Here is a 17,517-nt window from a genome sequence, read left to right as displayed (position 1 = left end):
GTTTTGAATCCAAATCCTTAATGTACTAAGGGAGGTTTTTCCCTTACAGATAAAGCTAATCTTTTCATTTTTTCAATTGGTACTTAAGTACAATGTATTTCTTTGCAATACTGCAATCAGAATACTTATGAAGTCCAAGAAACGGGACTTACCGAGCAGAAAAGCGACAACACTTCGAATTTAAAGTAATGTCCGTGTACGAAATTTCTTAAAACACACTGCACTGCGTCCAAACTTAACTAAACTGATGTTGATATCTTGTTTTGTCATCAGTGATCATGACAATGTACAAGAATGGCCGAATTTATTCAATATTTGGCTATAAAAAGCATACAGACGGCAAAATACGGCTGAAAGCGGGTTTAAAGGAAGGTGCGCGAAATATATTCTATCGTATGCCAGCAAAAACAATGTCAATTGCTTGAAATAACAAATAGTTAGAGTGAGTTGGGTGAGGTTTTTCATCCTGTATGATTTTTTCTTTGAAAATATAAAAATTTGATCTCTGACTAGAATATTTCTTAATTTATGCAAAATTGGCGCTTGACCATAGCTGGTGTATAGTAATTTTCTCAGTAAATATTAAACTTATCCAAATTTTTCCTCCCATGACCACTCCTGAAAGTGAACCTTCTTAACACCATAAATTATTGCTATTAGTTTCTGGAAGGTAGAGCTATGTCGACACTTTCGTCCCGGATCGAGGAAAAGACACATATGCCAGGTTGTTCGTTATGGTCATTTTGCCCAAAAACAGTTGAGATAACTTCCGGTAAATGAAATGTATATAAACTCTTATACAGTTCCTTGACTAATCATCATTACATATTTATTTATCGTTTTCAAATAAGTATTTCTTCTTATCAAAATTCTCCAGTGATTATAAGTACGTGACCGTTTCCGTAAGTACGAAGATTTTCAATTAAACCATCGAAAAAATTTCTTGAGCTTTAAAGATGCATCAAATTACAGTGGAGCATACTCGTCTAAATCTTTACGTGAGAACTTCTCGACTATAGCACAACCAATTGCGTCTCCAGTCATGTTACAAACTGTTCGAAATCTATCCCTACACAACAAAGTTTGGACATTTTATTTTCAAGGTACAACAGCGACATGACTTGAAGAGATTGTTTGAAAAAATGGCCTGACTTATTCACATTTCATGTCCAAGAGTGAATGAAAAGTTTACTATTGATATCATAATTGTTATTATCAATAAAGCTATTGGTATATAGTCATATATGTCTCAGAAGTTGGAAACGAAATAATGCACGCATGTTGATTTGTGTTTATATAAACCATAACTGAACAAAATTGTCAATGTTAGAAAGTAAAGCTCAAATCGACTGTCATGATAATCGAGAGGGTTTGTTTCATGTAATTGATGATATAAATAGTATGTGACTGGTATTGTAAGTAGCTTCAGCCATGTTGCGTATTTATGAAGGACTTTTTATTTTTTACATAGATCTCTTTTGTGCTGTAACGCACTCGAGTGTATATTTGTCTGAAGAGCATCTAGCGTTAGACGAAACGTCACTATCAATAGAAAAATAAAAATTTCAACTATAGATCCGGCCAGAAGTGGAAATCAAATTCTCAGTGAAGAACGATTGCCCAACAGGCTCAACAAAATAAAATGCACTTACACAAACCAGTCAACTGAATAGAGCAATCCCACATCAGTAGTAGGTAAGCCAGCAGCTTCTAGTACCATGATCAATGTAACCAATCCAGCAGAAGGTACAGTGCATGCCCCAACTGATGCGGCAGCAGAAGTAAAGCTGCAACATACAAAAAAATGAAATTTCAGTTTGTTATAAATGATGTGAAAATATTGCACAAGAATATTTCTTTACATTATGCCTGATAAATGTATCAAAAATGTCACTTTGCTATACATAATGTGAATTATTTCACAAAAATATCTCTGTAAATTACGGCCTGATAAATGTATCAAAAATGATGATTAAGCCGGAAATACAATAAATAAACCAGTAGTTTTAGAATCTTCATAATGTAATGCTTAGCCAGATTGAAAATTATATTTACGCCTACTAACTGCAAAGTCGCGCAACTAAAGAATGCAATTTCATATTGAGCAGACTGAGTGCATGGTTAAAGAATCCTCGCACATAAAGTGGCCTCGCACAGACTTGATTTTAGTCACACTATTCGTGGACAATATTACATGTGAAAAAAGATGCATGAAGCAAAAATGTTTTGTCTTATAAAAAGAGAGGATAAAAAAGTTGTTTTGTTTGGTTCTTATTTGTGGTTCGGCATATAAACACTAAATAAAATATATATATACTCACACTGTAAGCAAGATCTTTCCGATACCAAAGTTGTAGCCGTTTAGTTGTGCGATATAAATACAAGCGACTGCCTCGTACAAAGAAGTACCGTCCATATTCACTGTTGCTCCAATTGGTAAAATAAACTGAGCAACTCTTGAGTCGACCTGGTTTAACTCTTGCACACACTTCAAGGTTACTGGTAGAGTTGCAGCGCTAAAGTAAAAAGACATTAAAGCGCTCTTTTAGTCTAGAATCTCAAAAATGAGGCTTAGCTAATACTTGACCAGACGACAATTTCATGAGATATTAAGTAAAACATAATCCGAAAAAAAACATATTGTAAACTTAAATTCAAGCTATTGAGCAAGACAATTAAAAGTGTAATATTTCGGTTTTATTTCAAAACCATCATCAGACAAAATGATGGCAAAAAAGTCCCATTGTATTGAAAAATCTCATTATAATGGCTTGCTAGCATCTATTATAAGTTTGTCAATAATTTTAAAAGTATCAAGAAAGCAAAGTTTCTGTTAGATCGAAATCTCTCAATGAATATATAAATGCAGATCAACGTACTTAAGTCGTCTAAACCAGCTGTCGTTAAAATTTGGTTTGTGAAAAAGGGCTTGAAGGCAGGGCCTTAACTCGAACGTTAATTGAAAATCGGTAACATCTTTTGAAAATAAAATCGCTAACAAACAAAATCAGTCCGGCAGTGCTGAATATATGAATATTCACCCCTCCCCCCAATTAACGTTCAAGTTTCAGCCCTGCTTGAAGGAATGGTCGTCAATAGTTTATTTTTCCATAGATTTATATTGAAATCCACATATGCAAAACCCAGTCAATTGGTAAAATTCATCCATTAGGAAATCCTAATGAACGGTCTTGTTGTTAAGATGTTTGAATTTAAGATTGCAATCTATAACGTATTTATCCCAACATCAGCTACATGCAGCCATTGCACACCGTAAATGAAAATAGCACTCTACCTGGTACTTGTTCCAAACGCCGTGTAAGCAGCAGCTTGCATGTTTAACAGATATCGAAAAGGATTCTTTCGAATGCAAATGAAATATATGGTCGGATAAACGATCAACCCCTGAATGGCAAAGCCAGTTATGGCAGTCACAATGAAGTATGCAAGTGATTCGAACGTACTTCCAATGTTCTCCATCTCAACAAGTTTGGCGGCAATCAGACTGCCGATACCAAGAGGACATATCCTAAAAAAGGTAGTATTTTCTTCTAGTGTGAGCACATTGATTAATGTTAGCGGTTTGAAAATCTGTCCGAAATGAAACAAGTGAAGGAAAAAAAATGCAAAACTTAAAGGAAAAGATAAACATTCAAAACGTAGGCAACGCAACGAAATTTGTATTCATTCCTTTGCTTAGCGCAGTAATTTGTGTGCACTAAACAATAGAAACATAATAAGTAATCAAATGCATTGAACATGTTGTTTTCTAAGAAAAGAATCTCAAATTATACTGCATGTTGATCTGATTACATGGTTTCTGTTTTGATTGGTCGTATAATCGGGGCGGGCGGGTGGATTGCTTTAGGTCGGCGTTTTTGTTGGTCCCAATTAATAGGCTTACTGCAATGGGTTACTTCATAATGCAATAGATGCAGTGTTTTGCCGAAACAAAAAGTAGCCGTGTTGTTGGGTAGACCGTAAGTCTGGGTTACACTGTCCAGTTTGCGTCAATTGTTCTAACCTGCTCTTTGGGCATGAGCTGGCGTAAAAGAAAACAAATGGGGAAGTAGCATGTATAATCTAAGTCGGTGCGGAAGCGAGGAACAAGCATCGAGTGACAACAGCGAATTGATTGGTCTCGTTACTTTGCAATGTATTTTCTCCGATCAAGTTTTGGAAGCAAATTGTTATTTGAAAAACATTGATTAAAAATCAAACGATTTTCACTGAATTGCCAATTGCTGATTATGTGAATACTATGCATAAAAAATCATTTCTTTTCCAGTTGGACTCAAAAAGTCTGTTGGACAATTGGAGTAATACGCATTTTAATAGAATCTGTCATATATGAATTGTTTTTCACTTATGAAAAATTTACATGTGAACAATTAGCCTTTCATATATGAAAGTGTAATTTCAAATATAAATTGTTTTTCACATTTACATGTGAAAATTTAATTTCATGTGTGAAATTTTTTCTTTCATATATGAAAATGTCTATTTCATATATGAAATTCCGGTATCACATGTGAAATCAAATGTGAAAATTTTGCAAGGGTAGAGCCTGAATTTATGTAGAAAACGGCACGATGTTGTATACAAAACCAGAGAAGAGTATAATATCTAGCTTCTAGTGTCAAATTAGTTATCGTTCTAAGCAGAATATAGCCCAAACCTTATCATCCGCAATCATGCATTCAACGAGAAAATGCAACATTCTTAGTTGCTCTGGCAGTCGACAGGTGAAAGCAAATTACTTAAAATGAAGCTAAGAAAAAATGAAAGAAGAAGCAAATATTTTCGATATACAAATGCAGACCCAAAATGCCATATTGCTCTGTGCATACATGTACCCAAAAGTCGAATATAGCATTTAAAATTTTACTTGGCCAAAGAGTTGCATACTCAATTAGAACATTTCTTCTTTTTATTGTTATTCATAATCAAAGCAATCTAAACCATTGCAGTTTGTAATGTTCAATAATTCAACACAGTCGAACATAACATTTAATACATTGAACGAAACTCACCACATGACGGCGTTAATCAACATCATAACAATCTTTAGGCAGACATCAAGTATTTCTTTTAATGGTTGACCTTCAGGACCAAGTCTACTTAATGCAATGCCAAATACTATGGAGCACGTAATCATTCCTAAAAAGTTCATTCGATCTGTCTTCTCGATCTTTGCCCAAACTTTTCTGGAATTTTTCTTAATCACACGAACATCTGGTGACGTTTCATTAACAATCCAAGGATCATACACGTTGTTATCCAAAAACTTTGTAAGGTTTTCCAGGCTCCCTCGGATATTTCGATCTGGAATCGTTGTATTATATATAAACGTGACGTCATCTTTGTAAGCAGTTTGGGTCTATAAGTAAAAATATAGTTGTAAAAAAATACTTATGAATATGAATCGATCAGAGAACGTGTGATCATGTAACATGTTGACAATAGTATCGATGGAGATAATCATTGAAATCATTTAAAATGTGCGGTTCAAAATCGGAAATTATCGCGTTACATAAATCAACTGAAGACAACAAAATTTATGCTAAGTGTTTTTCGACTCAAATGATGTATCTTTCTATTGTTTGCCAGTTGTTCACATAAAAATAGACAAACGGTTATCTGGAAAAAATATTTCCAACGCTACATGAAAGTAAATGCAGGTGGAATATAAAGAGCTACACAACGCCGTATGCTGGCTTAGGATACAAAAGTGAAGGATCGCAGCCAATGCAGCTGTAAGTAAATTCCGCTAAAGCAAAATATGAATTTAAGTTTCAGTTTTGTGTAGTATATACTTTTTGGCAAAATGCCCAGAATGAAATTGCAACAGGAACTTCAGCAGACATTTGTAAACAATTTACTACTATGAAACTTTCCTTGAATTAAGACAAACTCATCAAGTGCATTCAATTCATCAGCAGTTCAAAGTCTATATCAGAGTATCTTTATTAATCTAAATAGTTTTTATAAGCTTCAACAATTCCAGGTTTATGTGACCAGCAAGATACTCGTACATTCAACTAGTATTAAAACAGCGACTGATATACAGATAAATCTTTATTTCAATACAATGCGTCAAACGCACGGTTCTAAACAACAGAGTGTATAGAACATAACTGACAAGGAGGCCTAAAGCCATAATCATCGTTACCTCGTATTTTGGCCATTAATTATAAACATCCATGTACAAAAAAAACACCACTATACATGAATTGTGCTCAATCTCAAAAGATCCCAAAACCATGCTTTCATACGGGTCTCATTTGCGTAATAATTTGCCCAATAATTTGCATAATAATTAGCATAATCTAAACCCTATGCCTCTTGATCCTACAGTTTTCATAAAATCAAATGGATTGCAAAATTGAATAGAACTAAAAGTAATGAGGAAAGCACAACTTATAAGTGAAGGCAGTTGTTTGCCTTCTAGTTGTTTGCAACTAGAATGAATGACAAAAGCAGTTTACCGAACGAAATGTGCTCTCCACCAAGTTGTCAGGGAAAATATTTCTACATAATCAATAAAAAACAAATATCAGTTATAGGTTCTTCATTTTATCTTTTAAAATAAAAATAAAACGCGTGCGTGGATTGGTCTGAAGCCGTGTTTGCATTAGCCTGTGCAAAACACATCTGAGCTCAACCAATCAAATCAATCAAAACAATCAATCAGTCAAAGAGAATTTGCAAATCAATCATGAATATATTTCAGAGGAAAATTTAAATTGTTTGTCTTTTTCGCATTATTGTTATTTTATAAAAGAAATAAAAGATGTTTTTCGTGTTTGCACTGGCTTATGCAAACCAAGGAGACCTTTGGCAGATCAGTGCAAGCCCGAGACCGAAGGTCAAGAGTTGCACATGCTCGAGAGCCCATGCAAACACAGTAAACATCTTTTATTTCTTAATTTTATCACATCATTCCTTTGCAAAGGCATTCTCATATCGACAATTCATTCGTTTTTTTCCTTAATTTTAGAGATCGATGGCGTGCAATGGTTAACAAGAATTGTGCGTAATCCTAGCGTGTCTATGTTCAGAGGAAATACCTTGAAAATAAGTTAGATGAAAAAAATATAATATAGGTAAATTAGTAACTTGAGTATTAATGCACAACTAGGCGTTTCAGTTCAGGGAAATTATAAAGCATTCAAACCTTATCATGTCCAAAATTGAATCTAATGCATCCACGTGATTCATTTCAAATTTTTCATGCTGCACTGAGGTATCTCCTGGACGAATACTTAACACCAGTATAATACCAATAATAGCGGCGGTAAATGTCGTAATCGAATAATAAATCACCGTGCGTCGGCCAAGTTTTCCTGTGGTTCTGGTGTCCAGCGAAGCGACAGCATGCACAATACTTGTGATTGTCAGGGGAATTATAAGAAGCTTCAGAAGCCTTACGAATATGTCACCTAAAAATCCTATTAACATGACGATCTTTTTTCTTTCTTCGCGGTCATAACGAGAACTTTGAACATGACTATTCAACGAAAGGCCAATGATAAAACCCAAAGCAACCCCCAAAATGATCAGTATCACCTGCAAGTTTCTGACGACAATGTTTCGGAGTTTATTTGCCAGGCTAACTGCAGATGAATCCATTATGTTCGTTCGAGCTTCATATGACAGATCGTAGCCATTGGAGGCTTTTATTCCTGCAAAATACGGACAGCACTTTGCAGTTGCATCTTTTTATATTATAGGCTAAAAAGCATGAAGGTTTTAGTATATTTGATGCAAAAAAGTTTGGAACTATTTTCTAAAATAATAATAGTTTTTTAAAATGTCGTAATCACAGAGATATGCAATTATGCAGGTAAAATACAGCTGCTATTATAAATCATTGAATTGATACAATGAAATGCATGTACAACTGCATGTACAATTGGAGATCTACTGACCTTCTGTATCACCCATCATACAAATGAACCAGCCTTATCAAAATTTAATCAATTAGATTTTGCTGTCTTATAAATGAATATTAATCACCTTCTAATAAGGATTTAGAGCAATGCCAACAGGCAGACAACAAATAATACAACGATCTTATTACTCATGTGATTGGCATAATGCAGCCGGTCAATTGCATTTTTTTTACCAATAGTCATGCTGAAAAGGCTAAATGCTAGTAATCTAATATACAGCTGTAAGTCAAACGGCGAAATATTTTAAGGTGGGAATGCACGAAGTTAGTCTATCATGCAAGAAGCACGTGCACAATGACCTACTCATGTTGATCATCTGACACGATACTTACTATTATCAGTGGTGAAGCTGGTATAAAATAGTTCGCGTTCTTTAACACCACAACATAAAATTTATAGCGACCTAAGTGTTTTACTGCGTGCATAGAAATGTTTTGCGTGTGCACGTGATGATTCCTAATACTCTTTTGCTTGTAAAGTGTTAATTTTGACACGACACCATACTTTGTGATTGCAAAGAACTAATCACAAATCACAGCACAATACAATGATGGTCACAAAATCACAAAAAATATATCACATTTTAAAAGAATCCCATGAAGAATGATGAAATGAACACCGATATTGACGATGACAAATATCCTGTGGAAGTGGCACAGAATGCGGAAAGACCGAGAAATTCTACAACGACTTCAATAAGAACGAACAATGCACACGGATTTTTCAACCAACACAAATAGAAGGTCAACGAGAGACAAAAAAGCACCGCAAAGATATGGAAGCGCATTATCGTGGAGATAGACATTTTTTAAAAAGGGGGAAGTGATGTAGTAAACAGATACTTTCATAGTTTAATTTATAGTTATGATTGATAAGAATTGGACAGGTGACAGGAACTATATCTAGGGATGAGAACGAGTGAGATAAACATAAAAAACGATAGCATGTAAGGAGGTTACTATTGATACTTAAGAGCGAAATTAAAAAGATATTACGCTCATCTGCCGTGATAATGCTTTGCTATTTTCTTGTTTCTACAGTATTCTATTCTGTAACGGTTACATTTTTCGTTCCGTTGCTAGCGCAAGAAATATTTCATCTACCAATGATACAACTACAGGTGCTTTTTCTTGTCAGCGCCATTTTTCGATGTTCCTAATATTATCGTATTATATCGCTTCAAAATACTTTGATGCAAGATTTCTCATGGCTTTCTCTGTACTAACTCAACTCGCTTCTATATGTTTGCAAACTTTCATCGGTTTTCACTGGGACTCTGGAATGAACACATCAGGCGGTTACATTCTTATTCCTTACATTTGCTTAGGTGCGCCATACTTCGCTTTTGCTCTTGGAAACACTCTCTTATCTAGGATAACAAACCCAAAAAAAACTCATTTTACCAAGGCTTGTTGTTTTCTGCCAGTCATTTTGGATTCGTGGCAGGTCGTATCATTGCCCCATTTATGTTTCACAAGAATTATATCCTATTATATTGTTGTCTATTGTTACTATCGTGGATATTTGGAGTGATTTGGTTTGCGTTTGAATATCAAAATTAACAGTCGACGACAATGTCAACGAGCTGATTGGTTTTTCAGGAATTGGTTCATTGTGAGTCTTATTGACGACAATTGATAGAAGCAAATTTAGCGATAACCACACTTGTTCAACCAGTTTTTTACATTTCACAAAAAGTTTTAACTATGAATCCGGTTTTTTGGACAAAACACAACGTGAAGCACAATTTTCTTACAGATTATTGTCAACATAAAGCAGCTTTTCCAAATTTTGCAAAAAATGAGACAGGATTATTTCAAGTCCTGCTTGAATCGGATGTTGTACGTCGAAGCGAATGTTTTGGGGAAAGTCGCATGAAAGAGTCCTTGTTTGCAAGATAAAGTTCTATGCATATTTGAACAGTAGCTACTTAAACGTGACTTCTACTTTCAGATTGATTTTATCAAACTCGAAATATAGGTTGCACTGTGATCTACAAGTGTGTAAGGATTTTGTGTGTGTGTGGGGGGGGAGGAGAGGTAGGTGTTATGTCACCATGATGTACTAACTTGTACTTTTTTGTGGGAGGCAGCATACTCATGTTCAAATTACTTAATATTAACATGGCTACAACATTGCGTTCTAGTTTATTTTAATTTATAAATGTGATTCTTTTATAAAAGTGATTCAGCGCATTATGATTTATGTTGTACATGTTATAAAAGCAGTTTCACAAAAACAGAACAACAAATAATTTTTATTTTCAAGGATTTTTAAGAACTGGAAGCGACTTTCCAGGATTTTCAGGTCTGAATTTTTAATATATTTTTTCCAGGACTATCAAGGTTTTTGTGCACTTTTACGAACCAAGGGCGGCGGAACATTGATAATTGAGGGGTGGTCTTATTCTCATATACATGTTTTACTTTATTAGTCTCCATTGAAATCAATTGTGTTTACAGATTATAACATATGAATGTATGAATATAGCCCCACAATTATCCTCCCTTGTTACGAACCCTGTTTTCTTACTAAATGACTTACCACTTTTGTTAAAAAAGCAACTTTTTTTTAAATATTTACCGACCAATTTTCAAAAAGTGTGGGTTGTGGCACCCCCCCCCCTCCCGGTACGTCTCTGGATACCATAAATTTACTGAGTGCTTTAGCTGAAAAACCCGACGACCAACTATTAATACCACACTTCCACCCCTGCAAAACCCCATGGGCCGGTTGCACGAAGCCCGGATAGCGTTATCCATTGGATAGCGAAGACTTTCAAACTTGTAAAAAAGGTGTTTATATTTTTCTTATGACAAAAAAATTTTGTAATCTTCGAAACATTATTTTATTTCAGTGATTTCACAGTTCAAATCATATACTTTTCTCCTACAAGAGATTTTATGAACGTTGAGAAAAATTTGTTATCCCGTAGACAACGCTATCCAGACTTCGTACAACTGGTCCCTGCAGTCCATCTTTGCAATGGTAGACATAAGTGGTAGACACACGTGTCAAAAATACGAGATCAAATTACAAAATTCGGACCATCATATGGTCGGTTATACAGTACTGTTTAAGTAGAATAGTGGCAATAAAATGGCTAGGAGATGCTTTTGAGTTTTGGGGCATTTGTAAATCTGATTCTAGTTATTCAGAACGATTATTTAAAAAGGCAAAAGGCAAAACAGTAAATATTAACCAGTTTGGTTAGAAAAAAGCATAACGATAAAATGAAAGCTTGAATACTGGCATGTTCTTGCGCTAGTGGCTTTTTTGTAATGATTATATTGGCCTTTACGGCGTGAATATCCAGGACGGATTCCAGCTGCATAAAGTGCAAAAAAGCAAGCCATACAAATTTTTGAACTGTTATTTTTATTACATGTTGGTTTTGCAATCTTATAATCACTAATGATTATTATTATTATTGATGAATGAACTCTCCCTAAAACTGGCTTTTCAGATTCATTTACAATTTATACACTATAGCTATAAGTTTAAATGAATAAAATTACGATGACGCAAATGATAACATATAAAGCATTGTCTTATCATAAATATATGTGTTAATTGTATTCAAAGATGTCATGAATCTCGTCTCGAATCTCTTCATTTATCGAATCATAAACATCATAAAATAACAGTTGAAAGTATTCTATGACTTACAATTTTCTTCGCTCGATGCAGCTTTAATCGGATCTGGATATTATTTGGTAGGGTGGTTTCTTACAACAAAATGCGTACTACATGCATTTACGTAATAAATTGGACGGCTGTCTCTATGCAAAAAGTCCTTCGGAATTCAGAAAGTGTACTGTTTAATCGCAAAATTACTCGAGAAGTGAAGTTACTTTCTAGATTGAATCATGAAAATATTGTAAGGTAAAAAGAAATTTACTCTCCAAACTCAATCAAAATGTAATGACGTAAGGGTTCAATCTTTGTAAAAACTTTTATTAAAAAAATAGATAATCCCTTTTTCCATGAAGCTTGTGGATGCTTTCGTTCACGATGAAAGAGTTTCATTGTATAAGGAGGCTCTCGTTCATCACGACACAGTTATGAGAAAGTTACATTGTAAAAGACAAGAACAAAAAAACGTATAATCATGTTTAGAGTTCTTTTAAGTTATAATTCAAAAAGGCAGAAGTTGTTTGAACCTTTGCAGTATCCTTGGATGTTCCAGTTTCTTTTATGAAGAATTCTTGTAAAGAAAAAAGACAAATTCTGAAAACAATTCTCCCATTTTCGGTCCATGCCTCCCGATACCTGGAAATAGTTGTGCACTAGAGCGTCGCATGTTAATTAAAGGAACCAGATGATCTTTGTTGCCATGAAGCCCATGGATGCTTTGCTTGTGATACATGAGAAACAGTAAATGAGAGAATTAAATCAGAAAAATGTAAACCAATAAAAATTGTATAAAACATGTTGAAAGTTGACTGAGCTGAATTATAAGTGTCAAAAAAGGCACAGTGTCAGAAAAAGTTAATTGAAACATTCCTTGCTTTATTTTATGAGAAGAACTCTTTTAAACAAAAAGATTAAATTCGAAAGCAAGAAATCTTGTTTTTGGTCCATGCTTCCCGATACCTTCTAAGCGTAAGGCACTAAAACGCCGCATGTTAACGTTTCGGTAGGAGATTTCGGCCGTGATTGACAACATTACCACGCATGCCCATATGATGTCCTTGATAATTTGCGACTAAATGAACTAATTGCCATAAATGTAGGGCAAGTACATATAGTTAGTGGTTGCCATGACTATGATCAATTCGTCGAGTGGACTGCGCATGCTCAAATGATATATCCGAAAATTTTTGACTAAGCGAGCTTTTTACTCCATAGTCGCTACTATTACATCCAGTTGGTCGTTGCCATAACCATGAACTTGGAGAGGTAGCGGTGTTGACTACGCCTGCTCAGATTAATTCTCGATTAATTTGTGGCCGAGCGAGCTCTGAAATTGGTGCTTGTACATGCGCTTAGCAAATTTCCAGTCGTATTTTTTGGCATGATCTTTGTCTTCTTAAGTTTGTTTTGACAAATGCGTATCATCAACACTTTGTTACGGTACTCGTAATATCCGCGACATCGTTAGAAATCTTTTTATTTTTCTCCAGGGGCGGATCCAGCTTCGTATATGAACTTAGGCACTAAGTCGCACCGTTAGCGCGACTTTCCTAGGGGGGACCAGGAGCATGTCCCCCCGGTAAAAGTTTAAAATTGGATTGCGAAAAACGCTATTTCCTGCGTTTTTGCTGTTGGTTTTCTAAAATATTTATTACCGGAATGAGCTAACATTCTTCCTCATAAATTATCGATTTTTGACCGTTTCGCTCAATATCAGAGCTCATCAGCATGCCTAGGAAACTCGCAGAAAAATATGCTTTGAGGGCTTCCGACATGGACGGCCTGGTTCATTACAAACTTAGCCTAAAAAAATTCTTTACGCTTCATCATCTTTTATATGGAATTTCATTTTATAATGGTCTAGTCATATCTATATGCTGATTATTATGCAAACGATTTTATGTCAATTTATCAAATGATGTTGTCAACAAAAAAAGCAAAAAAATGTTTGTAGATATCAATCGTCCAGGTAAGTAAAGTCTTGAGAACGATTGTTTGTGTTTATATTGACTGAGGTTAGCGGCAGTCATATTTACAGTCAAGAGTTTAAAAAAGGCATCAAAAACTTTCACTCCAAACTAGAAAGCTAGTTCAATTCTTCTTTTGTCTTTTGCAAAAAGACCTATAATCTTTTCTATATCTGGATTAATGTCCTGATGAATATACAATAAAGCAAGGCCATTTAACCTGTCAGCAGCCATAGTACTTCTTGTATAGTGCTTTAAGCTTCGCATAGCAGAGAACGACCTCTCACACTCACAAGAAGTGACTGGAATAGTACCTAAGATCTTCAACAATACTTTTATGTTCTCAAAACCTGGAAAATTTACCGACTTTAAAGTAGAAGAGACATTTTCAGGAGGACAAGTTGTAGAAGACGATTTCCAGTATTTTTGCCAGAGATCAAATTCGCCATCTAAAGCCATTGGATTTGGAAGATTATCCAAGAACAAAGAAGAAAATGAATAAAATTTTTCCTTCCAAGAAACGCCACAAGAAAGACACAAAAGTAACTTGGATGGAATTAAAAACAAGCCATAACATATGCTAGTTGCAGATGAATCAAACTTTTTTTCTAACTCAGAACACAAGTGATCGGCTAAAGGAATGGTAATTGATTTCTTGAAGTAATCAGACACAGATTCTGACGGAACATTACTTCTAATTGTCTGACGACCACAAGTTCTAGGTTATTTCTCTTCAACACCCACCTTTTCTGCCATCGTCAATGCAATACTGTACCAATTAGCATGATAAACATCGACTTCATTTCTTACAGTTCTCGACAATTTTTTTAATGCCTCAATCAAGTTCAAACCGTCAGCAATATTATTACTAGAAGACTGAAGTAACTGAGTAACTGGAAGAGTAAGATCAAAAATACATCTAGTTATTACGAGTGCTGCAATAAAATGAAAAGATGTCAAAAGATGTAACAGAGGGGAAGCTTTACTAGAGGTCTCACGATTACACTTGCCTTCAACGTTAAAACTCATTTCTTCAAAGGAAAAAACAATAGCAACATACAGTTCTTCAAAAGTATCTAAGCTAGTAATACGCTCAACCCATCTTGTCTTACAAGCACTTTTCAATCTCTTTTTTGCAGAATCTGGACAGTGCTCTCCAAAATGCATTTCTCCAAAATTAGTTGTCTGCCTTGGGAAGAGTTGAAAAAGTTAGCAACTTCCTTCACATGTTCCAAAACATTTCTTACATACTGAACAGCACAAGTCCCACAAATACTAAGATTTAATCTGTGATTGAAACAATGTGTGTAAATGGCTTTCTCATTCAAATTCTTAATCCTTGCAGCAAGACCATTAATGCATCCAGCAACAGCACCTGCGCTATCATACCCTGCCCACGACAGTCCTGAATGTCCAAATTCAACTCTTCATTTAAACATTTCAAAATCACAGATGCAAGGTCCTTCCCAGACATACCCTCACTATAATGAATGAAACGAAAAAATTCTTCTCTTATGTTGAACTCCTCGTCAACAAAACGCAAAACCAATAACATTTATTAGAAATGTTCTTTATTAGAAATATCACATGTTTCGTCAGCAATCAATGCATAAAACTTGCTCTTCTTTACTTCAACTAGAAGCTGCTCAGTGATGAATTGACCAAAACACCTAATTAACTCATTCTGAGTAGTTTTAGAAATGTAGGAGGCCTTTTATCATGATGCTTAAGATGTGTTTCCAAAATGGTGTCCTGCACGAACACGGAAGTTTAATAATTCAATAAAATTACCAACATATCTCTTCTCAGAATATTCACCAACTTCAGGATGATAGTGAGAATCATCCCGATGACCTCTAAGTGGTAACTGAAGGTGACCTGCAAGAATGATGGTATCAACTACTGGAAATAATTTTTTCCTATTCTCTGAAATCTTTTTCTTTAAGTTACTGTCAGTCATGACGTTTATTGGCTGACTTTTACCGGAAGTCTGATCCAAGATGTCCTTAAAAAGAGCAGAAGTGTGAACATGAAGACCTGATGATGTACTTATATGCCTTTTAAATGCACTTTTAGCATCAGACCAATGTGTTAATGGCTCAGAAAAAATATTTTAATTCGACTGTTTTTGGAGGGAAACCTATCACCAAACAAAACACATGGTAAGCAAAAACCACTATTAAGACTTGGAGAATACAAAAGCCAAAGATAATCCTTCAGCCAATCATCTTGAAAGGACCTACTGCGACCATTTGCATCAACAGTGCACAGAAATTCATAGCATTCATCAGGTACGAATACATTCTTCACAAGTTTTTCAATTTCATGAATTTCCATACCTCTCACCTTTTCTCTATAAAAACCAACATCATATGGATTTCTAGGAAAACAGCATTTGCAGTTTTATTATCTGGTATTTGCAAGGTAGAAGATGAAATAGAAGAAGAAGGATCACAAGAACCCAAAGCGCTACTGTGAGATATACTATATGGATGAGCCTTAGTTGTCATGGTTGTCTCAGTAGGACCAGATGTAAACCTTAACTTTGTTTGTATACTGGGCTTTTTAGCTTGTGCCAAGTGACTACTTCCCTTTCTTTTACTTCCCTTCCCACCAAGTATGAAAGGCACATAATGATTGTGTTTGAATGCAGTTGCTTGAGGAGCTAAACCTTCAAAGACAAATAAAACTCGCAAATAATTACTAGTGAAGCACAAGCTCTAGATAGAATTCGAGGTTCAATTCTTTTGTTAAATAATAAATTCCAACTATAAGCACTAGAGTATATGTCAGGATAATAAGAAAAAATGCTACAGGATGTAAATGAAGAAAGTGCCAACAAACAAAAAAAACCCAGTCCATGCCATATCTTTTGCATTTAACACAGCTTCTGCCTGACCAGTTCAGCAACAGAACAACCACTTCCAGCACTATCAATAGCTTCAAAAGAGACTGACATGGCCACCATGCTTGAGATAGAATCAAAGTGTTTGTTATGCTGACTTTCAAAAAGATTTGAAAAACATGGATGTTTTGCATAATAATCAGCATATAAAAATAATTCTATAGAGGTCATCGGCCTCAAAATAGTCACCACAGAGTTGTCACCAACAAGCAGAATTGACAATGAACTATAGAGGCAGTTGCCATTTGTAGCAGATCTGAAATAATGTTATGTAAATTTCCAATATCATGCATCAGTTCATTTTTGTATATCTTATCTTAAGTATACTATTGAACACATCAAGAAATAAATCAATAGAAACGCTTTAAATATGATCGAAATTTGAAAATTTGTTTTGTTTTGAATCACATAAATAAACCACAAATGACAAATCCATCGGGCATCACATCAAGTCAATTTATATTTGCTTATATATTCTTGTGTAAGCATGCATGCATAACATGTTATAAGTTTTCTAACCTTAAGGCAACCAAATCTGTGTTCTTTGTCTTGGCACTCTGCGGTATGTAAAATTCGGCATTGATATTTCGGAAAATATCAACACCGAGACGATCCAACAAATTATCGTTGGTAACAATGCTGTTGACTTTCAGGCAATCCAACATCTCTCCGTAGAGTTGAGCCATAAAAGTCTCATCTTTCCTCGTAAAAGCATCTTCGACTCGATCAGTAAAAGATGCCATGCTTCTCATTAATATTGTTGGTTTTGAAGCTCAAAGATAAAACCTCGGCTATCAACAATCTCAATCTGTGCTGAATTTCGCACAACACCGCTTGAACATTTCAGCAAAAACGGTGGCTCGTTAGTCAGCACAACGGCAATATACCAATCAAGAGACAGATTTTAGTTTCCCAATTCAGCACAATTTTAGGCGTGCTGACTCTGTGCCGTTTAGCTATGGGTATTTCTCCCGCAAGTGAATTATAAGTATTTTTAGCCAGTTGATCCCTTAATCCCATGCTTAATCCAGGTCTTGGAAACAATAACATTGTT

General features: G+C 35.1%; 1 protein-coding gene across 2 annotated transcripts; it reads right to left on the bottom strand.

Moving 5' to 3' along the window:
* Nucleotides 1–447: 447 nt before the first annotated feature.
* On the bottom strand, nt 448–17,327 carry LOC124447447 (excitatory amino acid transporter 1-like). 2 transcript variants are annotated; one of them, XM_046998368.1, is made up of 8 exons: nt 16,983–17,327; nt 7,178–7,685; nt 6,489–6,531; nt 5,034–5,380; nt 3,296–3,529; nt 2,322–2,516; nt 1,653–1,787; nt 448–1,069 (listed from the first exon to the last, which is right to left on the bottom strand). In XM_046998368.1, the coding sequence occupies exons 2-8, from the start codon at nt 7,630–7,632 to the stop codon at nt 967–969; spliced, it is 1,512 nt and encodes a 503-aa protein (XP_046854324.1). In that variant the 5' UTR covers nt 7,633–7,685; nt 16,983–17,327; the 3' UTR covers nt 448–966. The 2 variants fall into 2 exon arrangements, with proteins under 2 accessions (XP_046854324.1, XP_046854323.1); XM_046998367.1 differs by lacking the exon at nt 16,983–17,327 and adding an exon at nt 7,932–8,078.
* Between the last annotated feature and the right edge of the window lie 190 nt (nt 17,328–17,517).

This window comes from Xenia sp. Carnegie-2017, unplaced genomic scaffold (assembly GCF_021976095.1).
Source record: "Xenia sp. Carnegie-2017 unplaced genomic scaffold, XeniaSp_v1 HiC_scaffold_22, whole genome shotgun sequence".
NCBI lineage: Eukaryota > Metazoa > Cnidaria > Anthozoa > Malacalcyonacea > Xeniidae > Xenia > Xenia sp. Carnegie-2017.
The sequence above is the reverse complement of the archived record's forward strand: the minus strand, read 5'-3'. Positions and strand labels throughout refer to the sequence as shown.

Excerpts from the sequence above, each read along its gene's own strand:
- LOC124447447 (XM_046998367.1), bottom strand. Across the intron at positions 6,532-7,177 it reads TCAATTTTGGACATGATAAG|AAATATTTTCCCTGACAACT; the intron begins GTTTGAATGCTT and ends TTGATTATGTAG. Across the intron at positions 1,788-2,321 it reads GGAAAGATCTTGCTTACAGT|CTTTACTTCTGCTGCCGCAT; the intron begins GTGAGTATATAT and ends TGTATGTTGCAG.